Source organism: Mauremys mutica, chromosome 2, assembly GCF_020497125.1.
Source record: "Mauremys mutica isolate MM-2020 ecotype Southern chromosome 2, ASM2049712v1, whole genome shotgun sequence".
Taxonomy (NCBI): Eukaryota; Metazoa; Chordata; order Testudines; family Geoemydidae; genus Mauremys; species Mauremys mutica.
The window spans coordinates 121,807,690-121,835,501 of NC_059073.1; the positions used below are offsets into that span (position 1 = coordinate 121,807,690).

The 27,812-nt window shown below is 40.2% G+C and overlaps 3 protein-coding genes across 3 annotated transcripts in view; 2 read left to right on the forward strand and 1 right to left on the reverse strand.

Annotated features, from left to right (window-relative positions):
* Positions 1-3,220, forward strand: part of LOC123363490 (tubulin beta-2 chain) — a 28,499-nt gene extending 25,279 nt beyond the window's left edge. The window contains exon 5 of the mRNA XM_045004494.1: positions 3,000-3,220. Coding sequence (XP_044860429.1) covers positions 3,000-3,005 — 6 coding nt within the window. The 3' untranslated portion in view covers positions 3,006-3,220. The remainder of the gene's footprint in view (positions 1-2,999) is intronic.
* Positions 1-3,220, forward strand: LOC123363489 (tubulin beta-1 chain-like). The gene is made up of 4 exons (XM_045004491.1): positions 1-129; positions 1,028-1,136; positions 1,431-1,541; positions 1,945-3,220. Exons 1-4 carry the CDS (start codon positions 73-75, stop codon positions 3,003-3,005), a joined length of 1,338 nt encoding a protein of 445 aa, XP_044860426.1. The 5' UTR covers positions 1-72; the 3' UTR covers positions 3,006-3,220.
* On the reverse strand, positions 3,148-27,812 carry BPHL (biphenyl hydrolase like). Its single transcript, XM_045004495.1, has 7 exons — positions 27,610-27,812; positions 19,587-19,690; positions 17,304-17,470; positions 12,648-12,801; positions 10,014-10,145; positions 6,376-6,499; positions 3,148-3,716 (listed from the first exon to the last, which is right to left on the reverse strand). The coding sequence occupies exons 1-7, from the start codon at positions 27,741-27,743 to the stop codon at positions 3,629-3,631; spliced, it is 903 nt and encodes a 300-aa protein (XP_044860430.1). The 5' UTR covers positions 27,744-27,812; the 3' UTR covers positions 3,148-3,628.

Here is a 27,812-nt window from a genome sequence, read left to right on the forward strand (position 1 = left end):
GTGCCGGAACGAGCCTGGGAGCAGCAACCAGCCGGGGGCAGAGGGTGTTTGTTGCCGTGTGACTCGGGCGCCATGCGTGAGATCGTGCACATCCAGGCTGGCCAGTGCGGGAACCAGATCGGAGCCAAGGTAAAGGGCGGGGTGGGGCCCCCGCTGGTTGTGTCCCTCGCCCTGTGGCTGGGAGGGGGCAGCAGCAGCAGCAGCACGCGGGGGCTGGACAGATGCTGCTGCGGTGTAAAGGCGAGGTCACTACGTGGGGGTGCTGCTGGAGGTTTGGGAATAACTAAATATTCACCTAAAATAATTTTCAGCTGGCCCCTTTGAATCAGCGCATCAAAGCACCTGTTCCAGTTCCCCGTTGAGACTCCACCTCCAATCCATACCAGATAATCCCACTAAAGGGGAGATTGGGCATTGTCTTGCCCGGGCGGGGGGGAAGCAAATGGTTGCCGTGCTCTGAATTCACAATGGCGCTCATTTCCTCGCTGATGCAGCAGACAACTCCCTGCAGGCCAGATGCCTCGCCCCTTTGCACGGGGAGGTAACCGTGCTTTGAGCAGCGTCAGAGATGCTTCAAGGGTGTCACATCTCTGTGGGTTCTTTCCTGTAGTATCTAACTGGATTCCCAATGGGGGAAATCTCCTTTATAGTGTCAAGCAACCTAAATCTCACTTTGAAGACTACAACTGGTTAGAGATACTGTAATTCTTAAAGCCTATGGTAGCAGTTCTGGAAGTGTTACAATTAGGTTAATGTATCTAGCCATTTGTTTGCTGTCTGATGCTGCAGTTTCCTGCTATTCCTTCTCACTTAATCATCATAATTGTAGCTCTACCAGTTGTCAACTGCTTCAGGGGCAGAGGGTAAATGCCTTGTCTGTGTTTGTTTCATCAAGGTGCAGTTATTGGTTAGGGCCCTTGGCAGGGGCTAGGTCCCTGGAACTACACTAGGCATGTTGGCAGCATGTTGGATTGCTCCTGACAGCCTAATGCAATTACTAACGGCCCTTTTCAAAACCCTATTTCAGTTCTGGGAGGTCATCAGCGATGAGCATGGCATCGACCCCACTGGCAGCTACCATGGTGACAGTGACTTGCAGCTAGAAAGGATCAACGTTTACTACAATGAAGCTGCTGGTAACTACACCACTTACTACTTCAGATGGTCATAATTTCGCTAAGTAAACCAAAGCAAAAGTCAGGTGTATAGATGTACAGTTCATTATAGTTGGGACAGCTACTGTAAAGGAATTTGCTATTGACCATTGGCCCTTTGTTTAAGGACTCTGAGTCTTTCCAAGATGGCTTTACTTAATACTCTTTCCCTTCTGTCACTGCAGCAGTCTTTCCAGTGAGCTGTGTTGAGGCTGCTCAGGGCAAAGCAGCCTGCTAACTGCAAGTCTGTTATACTGGTGTTTGTTCCTTTTACAGGTAATAAGTATGTACCCCGTGCAATCCTTGTCGATTTGGAGCCTGGTACAATGGACTCTGTCCGATCTGGACCATTTGGCCAAATCTTCAGACCTGACAACTTTGTCTTTGGTATGTAACATTATGTATAGCTGCAGCTGCTGTAGCCTTTGGCTCCTGGGTTGAGACAATGAATTTGAAACATCCCTGTAGAACTGTTTACATTAATGTTTCTTACTGCATACATTCAGTGTGCCCTCTGTGTTTTTGGGTTGTTTGCATGAAACTTAAATGGAATAATTTAGCTCTTAACTGGTGGACTTGAAAAGTCCAAACACAAATGGAATCACAGTATAAACAATAGTCAGTTAATTGTAGTAAATTGATATAGCTTGGTAAAACTATTCCCCTTTGTCCATAAATTAGGATTTAATAGTGTTTGTGCCTTGCACACAATATCCTAAACAGAGTATGTGAAACAGAGCTGCTCCTTCATATTCTGATTAAATCAGCATCTTTCCACTCCACCTTCCAGGTCAGAGTGGTGCTGGAAACAACTGGGCAAAAGGCCACTACACAGAGGGAGCTGAGCTAGTGGACTCTGTCCTGGATGTGGTAAGGAAGGAATCGGAAAGCTGTGACTGTCTACAGGGTTTCCAGCTGACCCATTCTCTAGGTGGTGGCACAGGGTCTGGGATGGGAACTCTCCTCATCAGCAAAATTAGGGAGGAGTACCCAGATCGTATCATGAACACCTTCAGTGTAATGCCATCTCCGAAGGTGTCAGACACAGTGGTTGAACCCTACAATGCCACCCTTTCTGTCCACCAGTTGGTGGAGAATACAGATGAAACCTACTGTATTGACAACGAAGCCTTGTATGACATTTGCTTCCGCACACTGAAACTCACAACCCCTACCTATGGGGACCTCAACCACCTGGTCTCCATTACCATGAGTGGTGTGACAACCTGCCTCCGGTTTCCCGGACAGCTGAATGCTGATCTCCGCAAGCTGGCAGTCAATATGGTGCCTTTCCCCCGTCTGCATTTCTTCATGCCAGGGTTTGCTCCGCTAACTAGCCGTGGAAGCCAGCAGTACCGGGCTCTGACGGTGCCAGAGCTAACGCAGCAGATGTTTGATTCTAAAAACATGATGGCAGCCTGTGATCCCCGCCATGGCCGCTACCTGACTGTGGCAGCAATATTCCGTGGCCGAATGTCCATGAAGGAGGTGGATGAGCAGATGCTTAATGTCCAGAACAAAAACAGCAGCTACTTTGTCGAATGGATCCCCAATAATGTCAAGACGGCTGTCTGTGACATTCCCCCCCGTGGCCTCAAAATGTCTGCCACTTTCATTGGGAACAGCACAGCCATTCAGGAGCTGTTCAAGAGAATCTCTGAGCAGTTCACGGCCATGTTCCGGCGTAAGGCTTTCTTGCACTGGTACACTGGTGAGGGCATGGATGAGATGGAGTTCACTGAAGCAGAGAGCAACATGAATGACCTGGTCTCAGAATATCAGCAATACCAAGATGCCACTGCTGATGAGCAGGGGGAATTTGAAGAGGAAGGAGAGGAGGATGAGGCTTAAGGCAGTTGGTACCAGAGGAACTCTACTAAAGCAGGCATGTGGTCAGAATGAATTCTGATAATGGTGATAAAGCATGTTCTTTGCCATGTACTTGATTATCCTCTCTCAGCATTATGTAACTTTAACAAAGATCTATATGTAATAATTGTCAAGTCAAGTTTATTGACAGCATTGATCTTAAAGTTTAAGACACATAAAGGCATGTGTTCAAAATGTCTCCTGGTTTGTTTCTTTAAAATAGGTCTCCACTTCTCATCCAGCATACCTTTTTTCTATATAGTCTTTTTAACTTCACATTCAATGCTTCTTGATATGGAGTTAAGTACTTGCTACATAACAATCTTGATCTAGTCAAAGATTTAATGCTGCTTCACTAGTTACTTTTTTTACAGACAAATTAATCTCTGCCATGCATTACTTGTTTACCAAGCGAGATACAGTAAGGATCTTAATCTACCTCTAACTGGCATAAATGCAAACAACTTCCTTTTACAGCTTCTTATAATGGAGACTCGAACTGCCAATAAAATCAGTGACATGACTGGGGGATGGGCCATAGAGGGGGAATATAATCATTAACTATACTGAGAGAACCTTACATACACTTAATTTTTTAAACTCTATTATCGTAGGAAATCTTCTACTAATCTGTTGAATTCTTCTGCAAAGCGTAAATGTAGATTGTGCTTTCCTTCTGGCATCAGAAACAACCTAAGAAAGAGAGTCATGTAAACTCTAAACATATACTAGTATATACAACACACAGGGCCACTGCATAACCATGCATCCGACGAAGTGGGTATTCACCCACAAAAGCTCATGCTCCTTAACGTCTGTTAGTCTATAAGGTGCCACAGGATTCTTTGCTGCTTTTACAGATCCAGACTAACACGGCTACCCCTCTGATACTTGCATAACCATGGTAACCAAGTGCAAAATTTGAAGCATTGTCTGAGGTTTTCTCTTTTTAAACACTTCAGATTTCCTTGGGTATAAAGTCAAAATCTGGCTCCTCATGTTAATAATTAGCTGAATTATTCTTAAAATTGATGCCTGGACAGTCTACCACTAGTGCCTACAAATCTAAATGCCATCTCAGGGGGGAAAACAAATTGGTGTTGGATCAGGGTCTAATGTGTTACATGAGCTGTAATTGTCAATCTCTGGGAAACTGTCTGTCAGCTACTTGCCAGAAGCCAGATACTTGGTTTCCACTAGCGGGTGTAGAGGGTTAACGTTCCAGAGGTAGCATGAGATGTTACAACAGCTCACTGATGCTTCGTATGAGGCAACACTGGAATAGAGTGTACAGTACTTGCCTTCAGGGAAAAGAGCAGGGTGATGGTCATGAGTTGAAGTGATCACCTTTTTTAGAGGAGGGAGTAGCAATGCTGGAGTGGATGGAGGAGATTCATGGTGAGGGCAGCATGACACTAAGTGTGCCAGCTAAGTAACTAATGGGTTGGGCTGGGTATTTCCTAAATTTTGCTAACGGAGCAAACCTGTATAAATTCTGTATGAATAGGGAAGCGTGTAAAGTAAACTCTAGCTTTCATTTTGACAGAGGTTAAACTAGCTAACTAAATAGAACTTGCCTGTTTTGCTTCATAAAAATGGCTTCTGTTTTCCTAACCCTACTCTACTGCTAGTCTGCACTGTCTGTTGGAAATAGTAATAAAATGGAGCTCTAGCTGACTGACCACAGCTAGGAAGAGAATTAAAAGCTGTATTCCACATGCTATGAGGATGCATTTCCACAGTTTCTGGATGAGGTGAGCACTACTTCAAGATTTTGGGTAAAGGGGTTGAGAGTAACCTCTTTGGACATACTTGTAGTCTGTACAGTTTATTTATTATGCCAAAAACACTGATGCACTTGAGCAAAATAGTTAACTGTAACTTCATGTATATTATGAGACCAGTGCCCAGTAGTAAAATCTCAGTAAATGTGTAGATAGACCGGCTATGACATTAGCATTCAGTGCTACTTGATATAACTAGGCTTCATGCTCCAGCCCTAGTATTTCAGTGCTTTGTTAGCTGCTGTTAGCTCTGCTGAAGGGGATAGCTATTAAATATCATATGGCACAAGGAGTGCAGTGGCAGTAACTCAGATGGGTGTAAGTGGTCTTAACTACACAGTTTCACTTTTAGATTAAGATTCCAAGGTGAGAAGGCACCATAGTGTATAGCTCACAGGCCACAGACCTTTCCTAAAATTAATTCCTAGAACATATATCCTTTTATTAAAAATAAAAAAAATCAGTACTGATTTAAAAATTGCTAGTGATAGATAATGCACCATAACCCCTGGAACACTAGTCCAGTGGTTAAGTACCCTCACTGTTAAAAAATTTACACCTTTATTTCCAGTCTAAATTTGTCTTGCTTCAATGTCCAGCAACTGGATCATGTTATACCTTTCTCTGCTAGATTGAACATCCCACTATTAAATATTATTCCCTATATATGTACTTAGACTGTAATTAATTCACCCCTTTTCCTTGTCTTTGAGCTCCTTGTCTATTTATCTTAAACATTTCACTATAAGGCATGTTTTCTAATCCTTTAATCATTCTTGTGGCTATTCTCTGAACCCTCCAATTTATCAACATCCTTCTTGAACTATGGGTACTAGAACTGGACACAGTATTCCAGCAGCAGTTGCACCAGTGCTAAATACAGAAGTAAAATACTCTCTACTCCAATTCAATATTCTCCTATTTATACACCCAAGGATAGCACTAGTCCTTTTGGCCATGGTGTTACACTGTGAACTCATTATCAGCTGATTATTTCACTCCCAACTCTCTTTCAAAGTGACTGCTTCCCAGGATAGAGTCCCCATCTTGTAAGTATGACCTGCCTTCTTTGTTCCTAGATGTACACCTTTACATTTAGCCACATTAAAATAGGTATTGTTTGTGCCCAGACTGCTCTATATCAGTGACCCGTCCTCTTCATTATTTACCACTCCCCAAATCCTTGTGTCATTGCAAACTTTCAGTAGTGATTTTGTTCTCTTCCAGGTTATTGATAAAAATGTTCATAGCATGGGGCCAAGAACCAATCCCTGTGGGATGCACTAGAAATGCATTTGCTTGATGATGATTCCCCATTCTCAGACATTTTGAGACCTACCAGTTAGCCAGCTTTTAATCCTTTTAGCTCCTTAGTACTGTTTTTAAAAAGGAGTATAATGTAAAAAGGGTAGTCTGCACTGCTCTCAATGTACCATTCTGGGGATGCTTAAAAACAACTCCTCAGTGTCTGAGAAATTCTGCCTAAAGATTTTCCATTTCCATATTGCGTGTTCACTTCTTCCCCTCCCAAAAGGTGCTTCAAAACTGCAGCTGACGCTATGACTCACCGTGACCCTTTGATGTGCTTGTGAAGATATTCAGCATGAAACTGTGGTACCAAAGGGTCTTTCCCACCATGTATTATAAATGTTGGACACTTTATGTGAGGCAGTAAATGTTGACAAATGTTACCTGAAAAACATAGGTTAAGGTTATGCTCTTTATTTTAAAATATGAAAGATTAAAATGGAAAAAAGTGTTAGACACTAGGAACTTCTATTGTAGCTCTTACCACTAGCACCCATTGGCATGTACAATGTAGTCACCCTACCACAGAGGGATAAGCAAGTGTCAAAGTTACGCTGTCTAGCATCAGTACAAAAACGTCTTTCCCCAAAGATGAAATACATAATATACTTCTACTTCTGTGTGATGGGCTGTTGACTAATGAGCCATCAATACGTAGCAAAGCCAGTGCACGAAATGTTTGTGGCACCCACTTTTCTAAACATTCTAACTGCAGGTAACTAGACAATGCATGGATTTCTTGGCTATAATTTATCTCTTCAGTCTCTGACATCTGCCATCTCATGTTTATGCTACTGTTGGTTATTCTAGGTCAGGGATCAGCAACCTTTGGCACATGGCTCACCAGGATAAGCACCCTGGCGGGCCAGGCTGGTTTGTTTACCTGCTGCTTCTGCAGGTTGGGCCAATCGCAGCTCCCACTAGCTGCAGTTTGCCACTCCAGGCCAATGGGGGTGGCGGATGTGCTAGTCACCGCTTCCCCTCGGCCCATGCCGCTTCCTGCAGCCCCCATTGGCCTGGAACAGTGAACCGCAGGCAGTGGGAGTCGCGATCGGCCGAACCTGTGGACATGACAGGTAAACAAACTGGCCTGCCAGGGTGCTTACCCTGGCGAGCCACATGTTGAAGGTTGCTGATCCCTGTTCTAGGTTATCAAGCTGCAGGTTACCTGACAATTTTTATACCATAGGTTTAAAAAACTAAGTATATAAATATACAGTAATACCTACTCATAATGGACATTTCTCTTTGTAATAGGTGTACACCTAATATAGAATTAACCAAACCAGTCAAAGGTTTTTTCTGTACTTCCATTTAATGTAAGTATGAAAATAATGTGCATTCTGCTTCCCTTTTCCACACACCCACATTATGCTACTACACAGCAATACAGTTTATGCACTCTTTGGCCAGCTTTCCATTCTTGGCTTTGTCTCCTGCTTTCATGAGTGAGTTTCTGGGTAAATCAAGGAGGGGAGAAACTTTCATTTGATATTCTAGATCTTCTCAAACAATCTTTACTTTCAATTTGCAAAGCTTTCTTCACAGATATTGGCAGCCTGAGAACCCAGTTCAACTGTCTATACTCATGCTGTCCCAGCTCTCAAATCCCTCATTGCTAGTTTTAAATAATGCTGCCTTCCCCACCCCCATTGCCTTATTTTTTCAATTATTGCACAGTAATAGTTTTCACTTGGTGTTTTTCATTCCAAGGATCTTAAAGCAGTTTTTCAATGCTTGAGCATCAGAACAGCAAATATAGAAAGGTGAAGTCGCTTGCCCAAGGTTACACAAACAGGAAATAGACCCAACTGTCCTCTGTTTTAATCACCAGATTGTACTTCCTCTCTTAGCACAGTTGGTATGCTTTGCAGGAACATTCTTCAGTTTTGGGGCTCTAAGCCACTCGTGCAGCGTCTCCTTAAATGTTACCATCCTCAGTGAGTTTATAATTTATTTTTAGAGTTGCTTGTGCCATCAGCTTTCCTACCTATTCATGGCAAATAGTCTTGAGAAATGTTAAGAAACAGGCTGTGTTTGAGTACAAGTTTTCGCTATTCTACTTAAGTCATGTTCATGTATGATTTCCTTTCATTCAAACTGGAGTTAATCTAGTACTTGTATTTGTCCCTTTTCTTGATTTCATCCACTGGTACCTTGATGCATAACTGGCTCTCAGTAGAAAAGTAGCTAACTGCCTTGCACAGATGACCTGAAGTATCAGAAGGGTAGCCGTGTTAGTCTGGATCTGTAAAAAGCAACAGCGTCCTGTGGCACCCTATAGATTAACAGACGTATTGGAGCATGAGCTTTCGTGGGCGAATACCCACTTCGTCAGATGCACATAATGGAAATTTCCAGAGGCAGGTATAAATATGCAGGCCAGAATCAGTCTGGAGATAACAAGGTTAGTTCAATCAGGGAGGATGAGGCCCTCTTCTAGCAGTTGAGAAACTGCTTTCTGCAGTTTCTCCTCCCTTGGTGTTCACACCTCAGCTGCCAGAAGAGGGCCTCATCCTCCCTTATTGAACTAACCTCATTATCTCCAGACTGATTCTGGCCTGCATATTTATACCTGCCTCTGGAAATTTCCATTACGTGCGTCTGACGAAGTGGGTATTCGCCCACAAAAGCTCATGCTCTAATATGTCTGTTAGGCTATAAGGTGCCCCAGGATTCTTTGTTGCTTTTTACAGATGACCTAGTATACACTGGATCAGATCATGCACAATGCTGATGGCTGAGTGCTGCCAACTATTGCGGACGTCAGAGAGAGCTGAGAATGGTCCAATTACAGCATCTGGGCAAGTCAACTAGTTGTTAAATGTTTCCAGGTGGTCTTTTTCCAGGGACACTTATTTCACAGGTGCTGAAAACTGTGGCCACTAAAGGATGTGACTATGGCTGTCCACCAAGGTTTCACTGCATATATGTCCTAGACTTATGCTTACCCCTATCTAAGCGGGTGCTATTAAAAAACTGACAAGACTGGAATACAACTTGTTAAGATGCCTCCCTACTGGGAGAAATTATGGTATAAGCTGACTGGCATCTCTTACAAGACTGTCTCTGGATTTGAAGAAGTAAAATGTAAGGAAACACTTTCCTTGTAGTCATTTGATGCCTACTGTCTATTCAGAATCATTGTCAGATATTTACTATTTTGATTACAAGAGCTAAAGGAAAATGTACATAAGGGAATCTTGGGCTCTTTGCCTTGTGTGCACCATATGTACTGTATATATTTGCACTCAGCAATTTAAAAGCAAACTTGCTATGAATTAAAACAGAAAATTGCTGTTTAGCATTTAGGGTCCATCTTGTTGGCAAAGTTCTCTATAGTAAGACTTTATTCCCAAAGATTTTTAAAAGTCAAGGTTAAAAATAACATGGCTGGTACTGAATTATAACTGACTTATTTTAGATGCTGTATCTTTGGCTGTATTTTAACTATGCTTTGTTAAATCTGAACTACAAATCTTTGAAAACCAAACTTCCCTGCCCTGCTTTCAATACCTACTGCTACTTGTAGCCCAAAAAGCATTTGTTTTATGGTTTCTTTCTCATATCTCTAGAGTAGAAAATATTTCCTCATTGAAAGAATTGAAAATAAATCTGAGAAGAAACTCTCCAGCTACATCTATTTAAAAATATTTTAGTTAACCTAGGCGTGTGGCAAAGCAAAGGCAGGGAAAATTGTCAGAACGATTTCCAAAAACTTTTTCCTCCTGTTAATCACTTAAATTCTGTGAAGTGTCTGCTGTATTCACGAGCGTGAGTCAGCTGGTTAATAACACTGTGAGGTGTGTGCATCTAGTTCTTCCTTTACTGGCTACTAAGAGCAATGTTGAGATTTTTATCTGCAGCTTTTCTGCTGCTGCAATTGCAGGAATCTTACCATCTGGCATGTCAGCAAACTGAGATATTCCATCCACCCAGGCCTCACATGTTTTTGCAAAATATTCATGTCCATACATTTCTTCCATTCGTTTCCTGATCTTTTCACTCCATTTTGAAACATCTCTGATAGCTATGTAAAATGGCATTGAATACATTAAATGCTTTTCAATAAACAAATAGCAGCCACATAAATATGCAAGTGTGCATTTTAAGAGCCAATTACAAATGTACATTTCAGATGCAAAATTCTGTTAGAGGTTTTTTAAAAAACTATCCCTGGAGGGAGAAAAAATAACACATTTAATTTCACTGTCTGTATCAGAGTCCTTTCTGAGTTCAAGCTGCAAATTAATTGTTGCTACTATGTTTGCAAGGGGTGGACAAACATGCTCTCCCCCTGCACAGGGAGGAAGGAGAGCTTGCAACATGAGACACCAAAGCATGTACAGTCTCTTGGGTGGAGTTGGGGTGTGTGTGTGGGGGGGGGAAAGAGTGTTTATCTACAGTCAAAGTTCAAATTATATCTATTTTTATAGGGGGAAAAAAAAAGTAGGGTATAAATGCCCTCCTCTAGGACAGCTTTTTGCTCTGGCCTCTGGATTGTAGCTGGCAGATGGTTATTCACTAGTGTTCAATGTCAGGAAGTCTTTACTAAGGCATTTCAGCAGGCTGACATCACGGTACATTTGCCACATTCTTAGAGGAAATCCAGGACCTGCCTACTCAGTGGAGTCCTGCTGACTCACTGCATTTTATGCAAAGCTGTACAAATAATCTGGCATTCTACTTTACTCACCTGTTTGACAGGTTTAGAAATGTTGCATATCTCCAGCTGTCAATAATACCCATAAAGTAAATGTCCCCAAGAGTGACAACTATCTTACAGTCTTGCGCTAGAGAAGCAAAGACTAATACTGTCACAACAGAAAAGGAGAGAGAACTGAAAGCGCCTGAGTCACCAGACAGCAATGACAATTGCTAACAGAGAGCTCTTAAAATGGCTTCTGATAGCGTGGGAAGGACTAAAGAGTTCAGTAAATAATATGAAATACAACCTGTTTGACCAATCACAAGACTGTAGTGACTAAAAGATGTTCTATAATAGTTGTATGGGAAATGAGATTGGTCATCCCAGTCCACTTGTTACTGAACAGATGTCTCCTTCACAAAATCTACCATTTTATTTGCTGCTGTGGTTGGCAGTCTTAGTAAAGAAGCCAAAAATTGAGAGGGCCTGGAGACCAGATAACCCTTGTCCACCCATTCACACTTCTCTCTTTTTTATGTGTAAAAAAAAAAAGGGGGGGGGGCAGGGGGGACATTTCTGAGCTCACTGGTGCCATTAGCTATTTTGCAGAGGAGTGCCAAATGGTCATATCCTGCACCAGTTAAATCCATCATAATACCACCATTGAATTCAGTGGTGCAGGACTGAGCCCACAGATTTGAGATTAACAATACAAGAGACCATGTAAAAGACAGTGAAATAGTATTTATGCAGTTGTAATAGCGGCTAAATAATCAGAACTATGTTTCATACTGGAAACACAAGGCTTCTTATTGGTGCACAAACGCTTTTGTTCTGATATAGTCCCTTCACTGCTCTCTTACTACCACTATGACAAATGATGTCCCTTTTCAACAAAATGGCAGTAGCTTCATTAACAGTAATTGTAAATAGGTATTTGACTTTCAAATGAAATGTAGAACTTATTATCTGAGAAGTACTTATTCATGTGAGCTCTTTGCTTAAGGCAAATAAACTGTGTACAGCCTTCTCTTTTCAACTTTTTTTGACAACCTAACTCCTTTTTTCCAAAAATAACCATAGCTGTATTAGTAGGAAGAGATTTTTCTATATACCTGGAGAAATGTGCCCTTGATTCTAAACTAGGCTCTGTCTGCTCATTGGACTTTGGTAATCAGAACTGCATCAAATTTGGATACAAAGCAAATTATGAATAATTTTCAATAAACAGCAATATGCAATTTCTAGAAGAAATAATTTCCCCTGACATTTCTCAGGTCACTGAAATCAGCTTTTTTTTCTTTTTTCTGCATGTTAAGTTTATTTCTTTAGGTTTTTTCAGCCTTTTTTATTGTGCTAGAAAAATTGCAGTTAGCCAGAAATCCGGGGTCTCTTTACTTTACAAAGTGTTTTTTGTCAATAGAGCAAAGAATTTCAAGGGAATTAAAGTGTCATTTTTTCCTGCACACAAATGAACTTTGTCATTTTCTGATTGTGTATTCTGACCGGGGGGGGGGGGGAGTTCTTGCTCATTATCTGCTAGAGTACTAGATATTACACACTTTTAAAGAGTTTTGCTGTTGTTCCTAAAGAAAGTTTTTTCCCCCTTATTCTGTCTGATTGCACCTAAGGGGTGTGGTGTGGTGTTTTTGTTTTTTTTGGGGGGGGGGGGGAGGGGAACGTCTCACTAAAATTTTTAATCTATTCCTGTATTTACTAAAATAGGGAATCTTGTGATCTGCATTATTTTGTTTAACTTGTTACATGTTTGTAATTACTTTAAAGGATCAATACAAAGATAACTGAAGAGACCTTAGTATGATACAAGAAGAGACTCAGTTATTTGTCATCAGACGTTTCTCCATTCACGCAATTAATACTTACCATTGTAAAGCTTCAGATCCTCCTGAGTAACAACAGCATTTGCTCCCCAAACAACTAACTTGTGGATGAGGGTTGGATATTTTGCAGCTGCTATCAGAGCTGTAATCCCACCATCACTCCATCCCAGCATAGAGAAGTTCTTAAACTTCAGTGCCTTGATTGGTGTGAGAAAATTACAGTAAAAATCATGGGCCTTCATTACTAAACCGTTGTATCTACCTACAGTCAAATGTTTCTTGAAAACAAATAACCTTGAGATTTTGGTTGAAGTTAGTTAAATTACAACTAACACACACAACTAAAAATACAAATACAGCCTCCTTTGTTGAATGGTGGAAGACTTAGGGACAAGTTCAAATATCTAGAAATTATATTTTCCCCCACTATGGTTTGGGCTATTTAATGAAGCAAAGGCTAATTATATCGACAATAGATTTTACATTAAATCAGGCAGCACTTAAAAAAAACTATATAAAGTAAAAGTGTGATGCTGCTAGGTTCTTGGATTGTCTTCCTGTAGATTTGAAGAATCTGTATGGCAGTGGGTGACTGCATCTTAGAAGAGACTGCGCCCTGGTCTACACTAAGATTTTACAGTGGTATAGTACTTCTCTCGGGTGAGAAAAATCCACACACCTGAGAGAGGTAGCTGTACTGAGCTAGTCCCCAGTTTAGACAGCAGTAGACAGAGGGAAGAACAACTTCATTACTGCCTCTCGGGGAATGGATTACCAATAGCAAGGGGATTGGCATAAGTAGTGTCTACACTGTAGCATTTTAAGTGTAGACAAGCCCTGAGAAGCAGTTACTAAAGAGTCTTAAAAAATATAAAGGTTAATAAAATCTGGGAAAACAAGAGCTGGCTTGCTGACACTTGTTGTTAAATATCTATTGTGGGTTTTAGAGAGTGTACATCTGTGCGAGCTACCTACACTGGCCAAACTTCTTAAAAGCATCCACTAATTTAAAATGCTTCAGATTTTGGGTGTCCAACTTGAAACAGCTAGGGTCTGATTTTATGAGGTGCTGAGCACTCCAAATACGAGCTAGGGTCAATGTAAGTAGCTGAGGGTGCATTTCACCACTGAAAAGTAGGCTTAGAGGGTTCAAGTTTTTAAAAGTAACCACAAGTTAGCTCCTGCAGATGTGTGCACCCAAAATCTGAGTACTTCAATATCTAAGCAGTTTGGTACAAATCCACCTTTTTGTGTGCTTAGAGGCATGGTTTTGGCATGTGTTAAATGTGAAGCTGGATTGACGCCACTTGGAAAACTTGATCTGAAATAACCAAGAACAGTTCAAATAGCAGTATACTTTAAATACTACTTAATGATGAGTTTCAATTAAAAATGTTTATGTTGAAATGACTGCCTTCTCCTAAGGGTACGTCTTCACTACCCACCGTATCGGCGGGTAGCAATCGATTTCTCGGGGATTGATATATCGCGTCTCATCTAGACGCAATATATTGATCCCCGAACGCGCTCATGTCGACTCCGTAACTCCACCAATGCGAACGGCGGTAGCGGAGTCGACATGGGGAGCCGCGGACGTCGATCCCGCGCCGTGAGGATGGTAAGTAATTCGATATCAGATACTTCGACTTCAGCTACGTTATTCACGTAGCTGAAGTTGCGTATCTTATATCGATTTTTCCCCATAATGTAGACCTGCCCTAAGGGAGCAAGATTGTATCCCAAAAAGACCTTAATTCATCCTATGTACTCCCCCCCTAGGACTTGGTAGATTCTAGGTCACATTCTCTGCTGCACCAAGATCCACTAACAGCAGGAGGAGGGTGAGAGGGTGGCGGGGACAATCAGGGAGCCAGTTATGGCTCCCTGTTTCTGTAGGCTATCTTGTGCTGGCTCTGGTCCTGTAGTATGACTGCATTTCACTTAAAATTACCTCTGTCCAGGGCCCCATACGTAGTATGGCCACGTACGGTATGACATTAAAACAATCTACAATTAAGTTGCTATATAGCATAAGCTTTCATTTGAGTCAAATGTAAATCAACACAAGGGAGTCTGCCGTCAGCCTGAAACAATAATTCAGAGACATGTGAACTAATCCCATTTGGCTCAATGGGATGTTAAAATTGAAGTATCAGAAGGTTTTAAATATCAATATTAACAATCTCACTGCTGAAAATTTTAGGTGCAATGCTAATGTGCTCATTGGTCTTTGTTGGATGTAGTGGTAGGCATTGGAGCAGGATGCAGTGAAGCAGGCTTAAAATGTTCTTTTTCCATATTAAATTCTGCTAGTAGTGTTTATAAAGAGGTTTTTATTTCAAAAAGGGATCTAATTCAGATGGTAATATAAAGTACTGACACCTGTCTTAAGCTGTTATATTGTTTCTTCAGAATCTCAGCTTTCATTTTATTAAGAAAAACTTATAGCAGTGAGTTGAAGAAAATTTCAAAAAACATGAACCAAGTCTAACAGAGACAGATTCTAGAGGTTTAGTCTACACGACAAAGTTTTGCCAGCCTAACTATAACAGCTAGGAGTGTGGATAAATATCACACCCCCTAGCTAACAAATCTATGCCTGAAAAACCCCCAGGTTGGACACAACTATGCTGGCAGAAGAATGCTTCTGTTGGCATAGCTAATGTCATTTGGGGCGATGGTGTAGCTATGCCAGCACAACTCTGTCTGTTAGCTTACACTGCATCTCCACAAGGGGGCTCTGTTAGCATAGCTAAACCACTATATGGCAAAGGATTTGTAGTGTAGTCAATATCAGTCTGTAGAAAGCCAGTAGTTCTGAGGGCTTGTCCACACAGGAAAGTTATACTGCTATAAGCTAAGATGAGAATTTAAACTGATATACCTAGCTCCCCATGTGGACACACTTATTCTGGAAAGCCTACTCTTCATTACTAGGGCTGATTCTTTAGCTACTGTGCTATTATACAGTATTTGTGAGAATGTATAAACAAGTTAATCCATGCTTCATAAGGAGGTTTGGCAGAATTTGATTTTTTTTTAAATAATTTCAGTGGATAATTTTTATTTTAAGCATTTTTTATTTTTATCAATTTAAATTTTCAGTTATGGGAAATTATAGGGGGGGTCAGACAATTATTTAATGACAGTGGATGTTGATATTCAAAAAGATAAAGTTTTATAGCCATTAAAACACAAATTGTCAAAATATACAAAGTAAACAGCCTTAATTCAAACTCTAGTAAGTTCTCAACCAGCATTTTTTCTTTGCCTATATGTAAGTTTCTATTGATGAAAATAATTTTTTTCATCAGTTTGTAGAAAGTGAAATCAATGTTTGACATTTAATAAAAAAAATCCTTCCAAGCCTATTCATACATGAGATTTCAATAATCCTTTAATATATGTACTTATAAACATAAAAATCTTCAAAAGCGGAAGATATGCTACACTGTTTTCTGTTGCCAAAACCTCTAGTCAATTATACTCTTAACTTTAGCACTGATTAAATGTGGATGGGATGCTGCCCTGCTTGCTATCAGATTGACTACAAAGCATCTGAGTATGTACTCGTTTTAAGGACAGCATCTTTTTTCTGTCATGCATTCATTAAGTGTTTGAAGAGAAGCAAGTAAAAGAGGAGTTCCAAGCTTTCATATTTGGAAGCTTGTCACCTGTTCATCATAGCATTTTTGTTCTGGTTGGCCAGAGTGGTACTGGCTTTGTATGTTAATCTACATATACTGCAAAGTAAGGGGCAGCTGGATTTCATGACTAGGGAAAAACATTTCTCCTGTGTTTCCTGTCAGACTTATTTTGGTTCAATTAATCTCCTTATTCAGCATACTTTAGGAAGGCTGCATTTTCAATTTCCCATTGTTCTGCAAAGTTGCTGCTGTTAAAATAATTAGCTTCGCTGTCCAAACCCTATCTGATGTTTTTGGAACATATTACATTGTCGGGATTCTTAACATGGCCACAGATTCTGTAAAATTTAACATAAGGAATTCCATTTACAAGTTGCCAATATGGTAGTTAATGCTTTATTGTCAGACTTTCCTTTAACATTAATTTGGCACGGTCATTATAAAAACAGAACAAAACACCAACACAACATATTTTTCACTTTGATTCTGTAACAGGTTTAAAAAGCAGGAGGAACAAAGGCAGACTAGTCATGTTCTTTGTACTCACAATAAGTGTGTAAATTATATTCTGTGTGGATTTAGGAAGCCTATGACTCCCCATTCTAACTATTTCAGGAATAGACCTTACAATGGAAATGTGTCAGTTTAGTTTGCAGGATCAGATGCTAAACCTCTTAGGTTCTTGCGAAATGTCTTAACTATCACCTACTAAAGAACTTGTCAGCTACAATTATTAACCGTAGGTCTTGTTTTTCATATATAGTTTTCCTGGACTTAATGCAACTATAAAGATACAAACATTCTAGGGCAAAATATTCTGGAATAAGAACGTGCTGCTTACTTACATAATTAATTCCATGGCTAAATCTTCTGTGTGATAAAAGGAAGATGGAAGAAAAAACAGGCTTCCCAAGCAGAATGTATCTCCATCCATTTTAAGCACTTTTGCATAATTTAATATCAGCAATTACTACTGTAAAAATATACTCTTTGACTTTGCCCCTCCCCACCATCATTAAGGAAAACCAGACTTTATCTCAGAGCAGATTTACCTGCATCAGATCCACAGCATCTCTTGCATCTCTTTCAAAGAAATCTGGAGGAAAATCTCGAGCTGGAGGAATGGACTGTCCATAGCCTCGAGGATCCCAGGCAACTATTGTGAACAGCTGCTTGTTCATAGATTTGAGCTGTGGTCCAAAATCACTTTGACTACTCCCTAAAAACATCATGTCCTGATAAATTAATCACCACATTACAACTACCCTATACATGCTACAAATAGACTTCATAAATTCACTTAGTTGGGACACCTAGCAGGGAAGAGATTTAGATAAATGGTATGGACCATGACCACTGCTTAATCACAACAGTATGAATAAAAATTTTACTTAACAAACATGTTTTCTTCTAATGGTATCAATGGGTAAGTGTTGGTTAACCAGATAATATACCCATTTTAAAAGTTTTCTGTAGCACCCACTACTGTAGGATCTAAGGCCTTGATTTGGCAATATTTTTCAGACTTATATTTTCAGACATTTTTTAAATTGGTGTGGTGTCAGGAAATCAGTTGGGCTGTCTGAGTGTAGAGGATTCTATTGGACTATAATCTCTATGAACACAAGGACTGAGATAGCAGTTTTGTGATCAAACTTATTTTGCCCTAGTATAATGTATTGAAAGAATGTAAATCAAAATCTCATCCTAAATGGCTCTACACTTCTAGAATTTAAAAGTGGCTGTTAAAATACTTTTAACATTCCAATCAGAATACCCCCAAATACCTCTTTTACATCAGTAATAGTAACTGGATACATGACAAACCAGTGGAAGTTTATGGGAGCACATGGGTTCTGAAAAAGAATCCCATTACCTCCACCAGCTATAGCATGGTGCAATTACCTGAGTATATTAATGGATGAGTTTTCTTCCCTTGCAATAACATTTAATGGCCATAACCAGAAGCAGAATACCATGCTAGATTGAGAAGAATTGGACTGCCCTGGTATTATAAATCATCTACTAATTAAATTAGTAGATAGTGCTGTGATCCAAGTGCTTGATAGCATTAAAAAGTGGGTTACTTTATTTTTAAGGGCACCTTATGAATAGTCTATAAAAGATAAATGATTAACCACTCATTAAAACAACTATTAATCAATTGACTCCATGGGTCAATAGGTTGCTTATAACCATCTATAACACAAAGTCTCATGTCTCTAATATGCTATTAATCATTTAACATTTTATAAAATGACACCAAAAAGTATGCCATTTATTTTTTTACTGAATATTAAAACATACCTGCATTAACACATTATACACCAAGCTTCAGCCCAAAGACATTTAAAATAGGTAAGACAACAGAATCTGGCAACTAGTGTTTTAGTGGTAATAATTAAACTATAGCATGTACATTTCAAAATAAAACTATGTATACATTGCAAAAAATCAATTTAGAATTCATACATCTGCCTTTCTTGACTTCTCTCAGAAACAGGATCAATATCAGTAATGAACAATTTAAGAATTATTTCCCCTACACCATTAGAATTAGATATTCCCTTTTTTTCCTGTTTTGTTTTTTTTGCCACCATCTCTCCAGAAATGTCTCCAAAGGGAGAGGTTGCAACCCTAGACAGACATTCCTGGCCATTGGTGCACTCTGAGTCTCCAAAAGCAGCAGAGAATCGAATATAACTGATGCATTATGAAACTGAATAACCAAAAGGTGAACATACACTCTTAATAAAAAAAAACAATTTCACCTCTGCTATTTTGCCCCTTCATGAGAAAGCTATCGTTTAAACAAGATGTAAACGCTGCCATTAGTGTTGTTCATTATTATAGCTGGAATTGGAAGGCACTTGTATTCTTTTTAGAGATGATCATTCATTCAGTCCTTATAGACTAAAATATAGAACACAATGGACCTGACTTTCCATTGTTTGTACCTTGCGCAGTCATTTGCACCTGTGCAAAGTGAATGTAAAACATTACTAAATCGGAATGGTAGCATTTTACATCCACTTTGTGCTGGTGTGAGTGACTACAGACGGTGCAAGGCAATGGAGAGTCAGGCCTAGAATGTTTGCATTTAGAAGGTTTCTGGTGTTCTAAATAAGAATAACTTTGTAAAACTGGTAACTGTTTAAAATAACTTTGATTTTTCCTAACTCTATTACATGTACCAAATTCTAGTTTTTAAAAGGTAATGCATAAAAAAGTAAAAAGTTGCTGAAAAAGATCTTACAAAAAGAGTACAAAATAGCTTTAGAAAAATCAAAAAAAAAGTACTGATATCAAGTCCTAATATGACAAATGTTCCTGACCTAACATCCCAGGAAGAAGCAGAACTGCATGATCCCCTTGTCCTGTCTGTTTATAATGCAGAGGCACTCCATTCACTTTGATTTTAGCAGATGTTATTGAAGTACTAGAAGAAAAGAAAATTATTCAACAAGTTAATATCTCATTACAGTGCAGTTATTCAGTGGACTATGCAGTAATTACTAATGCTAGACACTGACAACACAGCCATATTTAAAGGGTTCTTTTTGCCTTTGTGAGGGAGGAGGTGTGAGAGAGAGAAAGAATCAAACATAGATTGCTACTGGAAAATGGAGGCAGACTACTGGGAAGTCAGGCATTTGACATTTTTACTTTATAATACTGTGCAGTTCTGCAAAGTGTCATTTTAAAATAAATTGTATCTTTTGGGAAAAAAACCAAAATGTTGCAAACCCGCATAACATTATACAAATAAACCTCTTACTGAACACCTCCCCCTACCTCCACCCCCTAAAAAACCTGAGAAGTAATACTGCCTATCCTCCCCAGCACAGAGGATGACAGGACATTGCTTGGAGCAGAAGCCATTACTCTGTGGCAAGATGGAACATTGGGAGATCCAAAAAAGAAAAGAGGTAAGTTCTAAGTTCTGAATGACTCTCTCAGCCTGGCTATTGGAGGTGTGCAGCACATTACTAAAGTTATTGGAATGTTGTTAAAATCCTTGGTATATCACTTTTCAGCACTTCGTTCTATACAGTACCCAAATGAAGTGACAGATACACTAGAAATAAAAGCACAAAAAGGGTTAGGTCTAGTTTGTGAGATGGACTGCGCATCCACATAGGGAAGCAAATGGGGAATAAGGCACTCCCCTTGCTGCCCTGAGCAGACTACCTGAGTGCAGGCATGCAGGTTAAAGGGGCACTGCATTCCTGTTTAGTACCCTGCCTTGCCTCTTGAGTAGGTGTGTCTGGAGACTAGGCAAAGAGCCTTGGCTTTGCACCTCCTAGGAACTGGCGAGTACAGGTAAGCCAGCATCCTAGGGATAGGAATACATTATTTCCCCTAAGTGCAAGGAGGTAACACCTCCACTTGGTTTCTGTGTAGCCCTTGCTGCTGGCATTTTTTTAACTACTGTATCATAATCATGTTAAATTATGGTGGCTTCGTATGTCACATGATACTGATGGTAGCACAATAATAGGAGATTTTAAGAAACAATCAGTGTAACTACAGCTGTAAGTGCCTACAGAAGTGTGTTAAAAATAAACAAACAAACGTTAAAAGGAAGTATCACTGTATTACTGAACTGCTTCCAAATGGCTGCTGCTGTTGCTCTGAACCTCATCCTCTGTTGCTACATAACAGAATGTGGTTTATGGTTACTTATGATCCACAAGTTGTGTAATGAAAAAACCTACAACTGGGGGCAGGGGGAATCTCATCATACAATTCAATTCAATGTAATCTGAGCAGAGGGTATTCTTCAATTAGAAAATACATTACTGTGTAAAATGTTCCAGCAGGAAGAAGTAGCAAAGTAAACCTTCAAGATTACAAAAGTCAGTCACAAGCGTAGGAAAATTAACAGTATCAAAAAATTCTAAAGCATGAAGATACTTGTATTTACATAGTTTGGAATTCTGACACCATCATCAGATAATTCTTAGAGAGATCATTGTTACATTGACTGTTAGGCCTTTGCTAACCTGCTACATATTTATGGCATGTAAATTAATTTGATTTTTAATATATATTACTACTTGGAATATTAAGTGGTTTTAGACCCTAAATGTTTCCAAAGTGTAATCCATGAATGCAGGAACATGGTGCAGTAGAATCTGACTTATCCAGAAAAGTGATTATTTTTTACCCCTCATGTCTCTTTCAACTGACTGTTGAAGCCTGTCTGTTTCAAGTGGCTGGAGCAGAGAAAGGAGGTATTAGCGCCATTTTGAGTCATGACCTCTTTTTCTGCTCTGAATAGCAGAATTCTTGCTGGATATTGAGGAAATAAAGTACAAACCCATTTCCCATTGAAGAGGCAAGATAACTTGATTACTTTACTTTTGTGTTAACTTCTATTCCAGCCACATGAGAACTCAAATATGCAAGTGTGGGAGTTTTCTTCTATTCTACTCTCTGTACGTTCTTATGCAGCTCTCATCACCGTAGTACCTGAGCCCCTTATAGTACTGCATTAAGTGGCATAAGTAACATTGGTCACTTGTTTTTTCTCTCTCCCTCATCCTCTCTTCAGGGGGAGAATTATGTGTGCAGGGTAGTGGATTTTCTTTTTCTTTATCAGCAGCAAAGAGTCCTGTGGCACCTTATAGATAACAGACGTTTTGGAGCATGCATGCATCCGACGAAGTGGGTATTCACCCACGAAAGCTCATGCTCCAAAACGTCTGTTAGTCTATAAGGTGCCACAGGATTCTTTGCTGCTTTTACAGATCCAGACTAACACGGCTACCCCTCTGATACTTTTTCTTTATCGTATCACTATATGTTGTATTTGGAGAAGGCAAGACCAAAGAGGTGCACCTTGCACTTGGAGTGGAAGGTGATGAGGTTTATGATGGTGCTTAGTTCCTGTGGGAGTTCTTTCCACAGTATCGGACCAGTCCCCGAGAAAGCGCTGCACAGATGAGCTTTAACCTTCCAGGTTATATCCTCACTGAAGGAAGAGGTGTGTTTTTACTTTGAGAGAGCTAACCCAGATTAGCTATGTCAATTTAAAATCTAGTGGAGATAAGGCACAGATAGTCTTTTATCTCAACTAGCTACCTCAAGGTAACACTTACCTGTGAAATGTCTCTACTAGGATTTTACATCTAGAAAGCTAATTCAAGTTAGCTAGCTCCATGTAATATCACACCTATTATTTTGCAGTGAAGATACAGTCCTACTCTCTACTCTACGCTACTACTCTCAGTCCTGGCCAGTTAAGGGAGCACTCGCTACTGGCAAAAAGTGCTTTTTTTAGGAAAGCATTCAAGCATGTGCTTAAATCCATCCCTATTCAGGAAAGCACTTACGCACATGTTTAACTTTAAGCATGTGCATAAGTCCCATTGACTCCAGGGGCTTAAGTATTTGTTTAAGTACTTTTCTGACTAGTGTGAGTGTTGGACCTGGACTTCTGAGCCCTCTTTCCACCCCTGTGTAATTTCCTGTTCCAGGCCAAAGAACAGTCACCCCAAACTACAAAGGACAGCTTCCTCAGTAACATGTATGAAATATAGATGCTCTACCCCCCTTGCTTTTTCTCCACAAGCTTCCTAGTGCTCCATAGCCCATGAGATTTACCTAATTGTACTTCTATTAGTTAACACGTGTAAAGTTGGAATTGTATGTTATGGTATGATAGCACTAGATCTGTATTGCACACAGGAATATTTGGATCCAAGGGAATATTTGGATCCCACAAAAAGTCTGCACTTTAATCTTGCATTAATACTGTGTACTGGAAGGTGAGGAGAGGGCACAGCGTGTTTGCAAAGAGATAGGGTGACAGACAGATATTTATTCATTTTCCCATTTAAGCAAAAATGTTTTTTCTAAGCCATAATCAAGGAGGGAGATAACACCATTGGGCAAACAAACTTCTATTAGTGCATGTGCACTTTGTTATTTAAAAGGATACTGAGTATATTTACACCATAACATTGTTGTAAACTTTGAGGTGGACCGTCATCAGGAAATGTTTTTTGAGAATACCTGCCATTTGGTGCAATCTGGGGCATTCCAAAGCCAATTCCTGTAAAAAATCTGCTTTTCAGAAGTATTTTATGAGCCTCAAGGATGTAGTCTACAATGTTTCTCGCAGTGCCCATAAAAGGATGAACGCCACCAAAAGCAAGGACATCACTTCAACCATTCATTCAACTACTTAAATTTGAACAAAGGGCAGTTTTAACATAGTCACCATGTGGATGACTGAGAGAGCACTTTAGAGACAGTGACAGATCAGACATTAGGTATTAACCTAAGCAGGAAAGGATAGTTGACTGAAGTGAGAGATTATTGTAATTCCATATTTTATCCATTATGAAATGATGTCAATGGATATAATTAAAATGAGCTGCGAGAATAGTCCTGGCAACTGGAATTTTAACTAATTTTAAAAGGCTTTGGTTTTTTGGCAGTAAGTCATGTCTTGCTCAAGAGGATAAAAGACCAATTTCTAAGTCTTAGTTTAATACCATCCTTTTAATTGCACCAAATATGAAACATCAGTGAAACTAATGTTTTTCTACACTTTGTTTTCATTACAGAATGTTGTACTTTGATGTTGTTAATGACCTTTAAGTACAACAGTATTCTATGATTTTACTATATGGTTCTTTAAAAGCAGCAAAGAGTCCTGTGGCACCTTATAGACTAACAGATGTACTGGAGCATGAGCTTTCATGGGTGAATACCCACTTTGTTGGATGCACCCACGAAAGCTCATGCTCCAATACCTCTGTTAGTCTATAAGGTGCCACAGGACTCTCTGCTGCTTTTACAGATCCAGACTAACACGGCTACCCCTCTGATATATGGTTCTTGTCTTCTGGCATAGCTCTGTATTACACACTTACCTCATTCAAAAACAGACATACAAGTTTGCATTTTGTCTTCCAATTAATTTATATCCTAATAGTTGCAGTTCTCTTTGGCTAACTTATCTCACTTTAAAAAACAAAACAAAAAAAACCACATGGACGTCTCACCATTTGGTTACCTAATGGTTAACCTTTATTCACTTTACTACTTTACCTGCCTTAAATATTGTGGGTGAAATCTTTGCCCCACTGAAGTCAATGAGAGTTTTATTTGCTTTTTTGTAGGAATGTTATTTTAAAGCATTAAGGTTGAGAGAAACTTTCTTTCTATGCCACTCACAAAACAACTTCATGATTTAGTGAGATTGTTCTGTTATTTATTAAGCTTGACATTATGCTTACCTCTGTTCTAAAGACGGAGGCTGGCATAACCCCCGCCACATAGTTTACATTCAGGACTGATTTCAGGACTGAATTACTTTTACTTTAAATCATTTTTCATAAAGCAACCCAAAATGAACAAACAATGGCTGTGCAGACTCCTATTCCTAATTCATGGTAGTGGAATTAAATTGCAGCCCTTTGTTCACAAGAAGGCAGTCCAGATTGTACATAAACCAAGTGTTTATGTATCACAATACTGTAGTTGGTAATGGCACTGACCAAACTAAGGCTCTGATCCTGCACTTAGATCTTTATGCTCCACTTACACAGATCCTTTGAAGACTGGCATGCAAGTCCGGAACTGGTTTTCATGACTATGGCTCCGACTGGAAGAGTCATTATGCCATTTATAACTAAATTAATTTTGATTACCCGTTACGGGGATATGTTTTAACAAATTAATTTGACTATTAAAACTGATAACCAAGCTTTTTTGTACCTACTGCAAATATCTATACATATAAACCAAGTTTCATAACCAACTATGATGCAGCTAAATGTTTGAGCTTAGGGTAAGAAGTGTGGCACGTCCTTCACCCACTTTTTGAACAACACTTATTAACAGAAAGCACAGCTATATTAAAAAAAATAGTAAAACACAGTACTTGTCTTTTGATTTAAAAATTCCATTTCATGCAGGTTATTTGACTATATTCTTCACCATGGTAAATGAGCACCTCAACTCAATTTTAATTAATCCTTGTAGGAACGTTTAATATCCCATTGCTTGAAACCATTTTAAAAATTGCAAAAAACCCTGCCTAACTTTACTGACAAAACATAATCACTACCCTCCTGCTGCCTTTTTTAAAGTAGGCACTGAAGTGTTGTTTTTAAAGACCTCTGGGGAAAAACTATACTGCTTTCCTTTTTCATGTTGCACTTACACATTTGGTAGCCTTTCCCACTGACTAGTTATTAACTTCATGTGAAGTGACCTGCTGCTGAATGTGTGATGCTGCCTCACACTTGCTCTTGAGGCAAGTAAAAAGAGACTGTTGGAATTTCATAGCCAATATATACAGAGCTTTTTATCTGGATGAAGACCAAGTAAGGGGCTGCACCACAAACTCGGCAAATCATCGCATTACTGTGAAGTTAATGTGTAATCAGTTGGGGAAAAGACTAGAATCAGCAAATCAAAATGCTAATCTCAAAAAATTAACCACTCTTTTTTTATTTTCAACAGGCCAGAGATAGTCCATTTCACTCCCTACTTAGAATAGGGAACACTGGGAGTGCTACTGGTTTGTCAAAAAACAACATTAGGCATAGTATAAAAATGTTATTGAAGCATGTAAAAATAAGAGCAATTTTATTGCTTTTGCCAAACAACAAGCTCTGCTCCTTGTATCTTCCTCCTTGATTTTGACTGGTACTAAGTTCTTCTGTTTTGGAAGAACTGACTGTATGCACAGGATCAGATAGATCAGTGCTCCCTAAAGCCATGGTAGCTTGATAATGAAATGGAAATTATTTACCTCGGTGGTAGTGGGGTGTGTGTGTGTGTGTGTGTGTTAAATGGGACAAAGTAATGTACACTGGAAAAAAATAACTCCAACTATACATACAATATGATGGGGGTTAATTTAGCTACAACTAATCAGGAATGAGATCTTGAAGTCATCGTGGATAGTTCTCTGAAGATGTCCACGCAGTGTGCAGCGGCAGTTAGAAAAGCAAACAGGATGTCTAGGAATCATTAAAAAAGGGATAGAGAATAAGACAGATAATATCTTATTGCCCTTATATAAATCCACGGTACACCCACATCTTGAATACTGCGTACAGATGTGGTCTCCTCATCTCAAAAAAGATATACTGGCATTAGAAAAAGTTCAGAATATACTGGCATTAGAAAAAGTTCAGAAAAGGGCAACTAAAATGATTAGGGGTTTGGAACGGGTCCCATATGAGAAGAGATTAAAGAGGCTAGGACTTTTCAGCTTGGATATGACAGAGGTATATAAAATCATGAGTGGTGTGGAGAAAGTGAATAAGGAAGTTATTTACTTGTTCCCATAATATAAGAACTAGGGGGCACCAAGAGAAATTAATGGGCAGCAGGTTTAAAACAAATAAAAGGAAGTTCTTCTTCACACAGTGCACAGTCAGCCTGTGGAACTCCTTGCCTGAAGAGGTTGTGAAGGCTAGGACTATAACAGGGTTTAAAAAAGAACTAGATAAATTCATGGAGGTTAAGTCCATTAATGGCTATTAGCCAGGATGGGTAAGGAATGGTGTCCCTAGCCTCTGTTTGTCAGAGTGTTGAGATGGATGGCAGGAGATAGCTCACTTGATCATTACCTGTTAGGTTCACTCCCTCTGGGGCACCTGGCATTGGCCACTGTTGGTAGACAGGACACTGGGCTGGATGGACCTCTGGTCTGACCCAGTATGGCCGTTCTTAAAGATGTCAGTAGGAGGGTTCCAGTACATTGGATGGAGAAACTGTGATCAGCAATGTGTGGTCTGCGAAGTATGTTTTATGACTATACTCTGGAGAGGGTAAGTCTGTACAACATGATTCTCAGAAAAATAAAATTTCAGTCCATGCTAGTCAGAAATTGTGCTGGAATCAGGCTAATACAGATTTGATCCCCTTTAAACCCCTCCCCCCTCATCTACCCTAATTTGCGGAGGCTGAGAAGCCAGTTTTCTGCCTGGTTATGTTGGCCAGCATATACAGGGCATTGGAACTAGATGTGAACAGTGTCTGAAACCTGTTTTAAAGAAGGTATGCCTCATTTCACACCACCCAACACACCCGTATATGTATACAGCCTAGAGCTCAAAAAGGGGAGAACGGGGGTGGGGGTGGGGACTAGCGACAAGTCCTTACATCAGAAGAAGGAAGCTAAGGAAATAAAGCGCCCTCCCCCCAATATCCCTACACAGCCTACTGCCAAAGATCGATCCCCCCAACGCCCCCAGCTTTCCCCAAAGCACTACACCCCCCCCTCCCCAGCAACAGCAGGGGGCTGAGGCGCCCTGGGAGGCGGGGGCGGCGGCTCCGCGCTGGGAGCGCCGCGGCCTGGCCGGGCAGAGCCGGGGCTGACTTTACCCGTAGGAGGCAGAGGCGGCGGCAGCAGCAGGTCCCCGGAGTCCGAGCGGCGGCGCCCCGCGCGCGGCCGGCGGGAGCTGGGCGAGGACTCGGAGCCTCCGCAGCAGCGCCCCGCCAGCGCCCGGCCGAGCCATTCCCGCTCCCCGCAGCTGCCAGCCGCCCCGCCTCGGGCGCAGGGTGGGCCGCGGTGCGGCAAAGACCCC

What these genes read in the sequence shown, in the direction of transcription:
- LOC123363489 (XM_045004491.1), top strand. Translation starts at nt 73, where the DNA reads ATGCGTGAGATCGTGCACATCCAGGCTGGCCAGTGCGGGAACCAGATC. An exon ending in TTACTACAATGAAGCTGCTG is followed by an intron (nt 1,137 to 1,430) that starts GTAACTACACCA and finishes TTCCTTTTACAG; the next exon opens with GTAATAAGTATGTACCCCGT. An exon ending in ACCTGACAACTTTGTCTTTG is followed by an intron (nt 1,542 to 1,944) that starts GTATGTAACATT and finishes TCCACCTTCCAG; the next exon opens with GTCAGAGTGGTGCTGGAAAC.
- BPHL (XM_045004495.1), bottom strand. Translation starts at nt 27,743, where the DNA reads ATGGCTCGGCCGGGCGCTGGCGGGGCGCTGCTGCGGAGGCTCCGAGTC. An exon ending in GCCGCCTCTGCCTCCTACGG is followed by an intron (nt 19,691 to 27,609) that starts GTAAAGTCAGCC and finishes CTTTTCTTCTAG; the next exon opens with TACTTCAATAACATCTGCTA. An exon ending in GGATCTGAAGCTTTACAATG is followed by an intron (nt 10,146 to 12,647) that starts GTAAGTATTAAT and finishes CATTTTACATAG; the next exon opens with CTATCAGAGATGTTTCAAAA.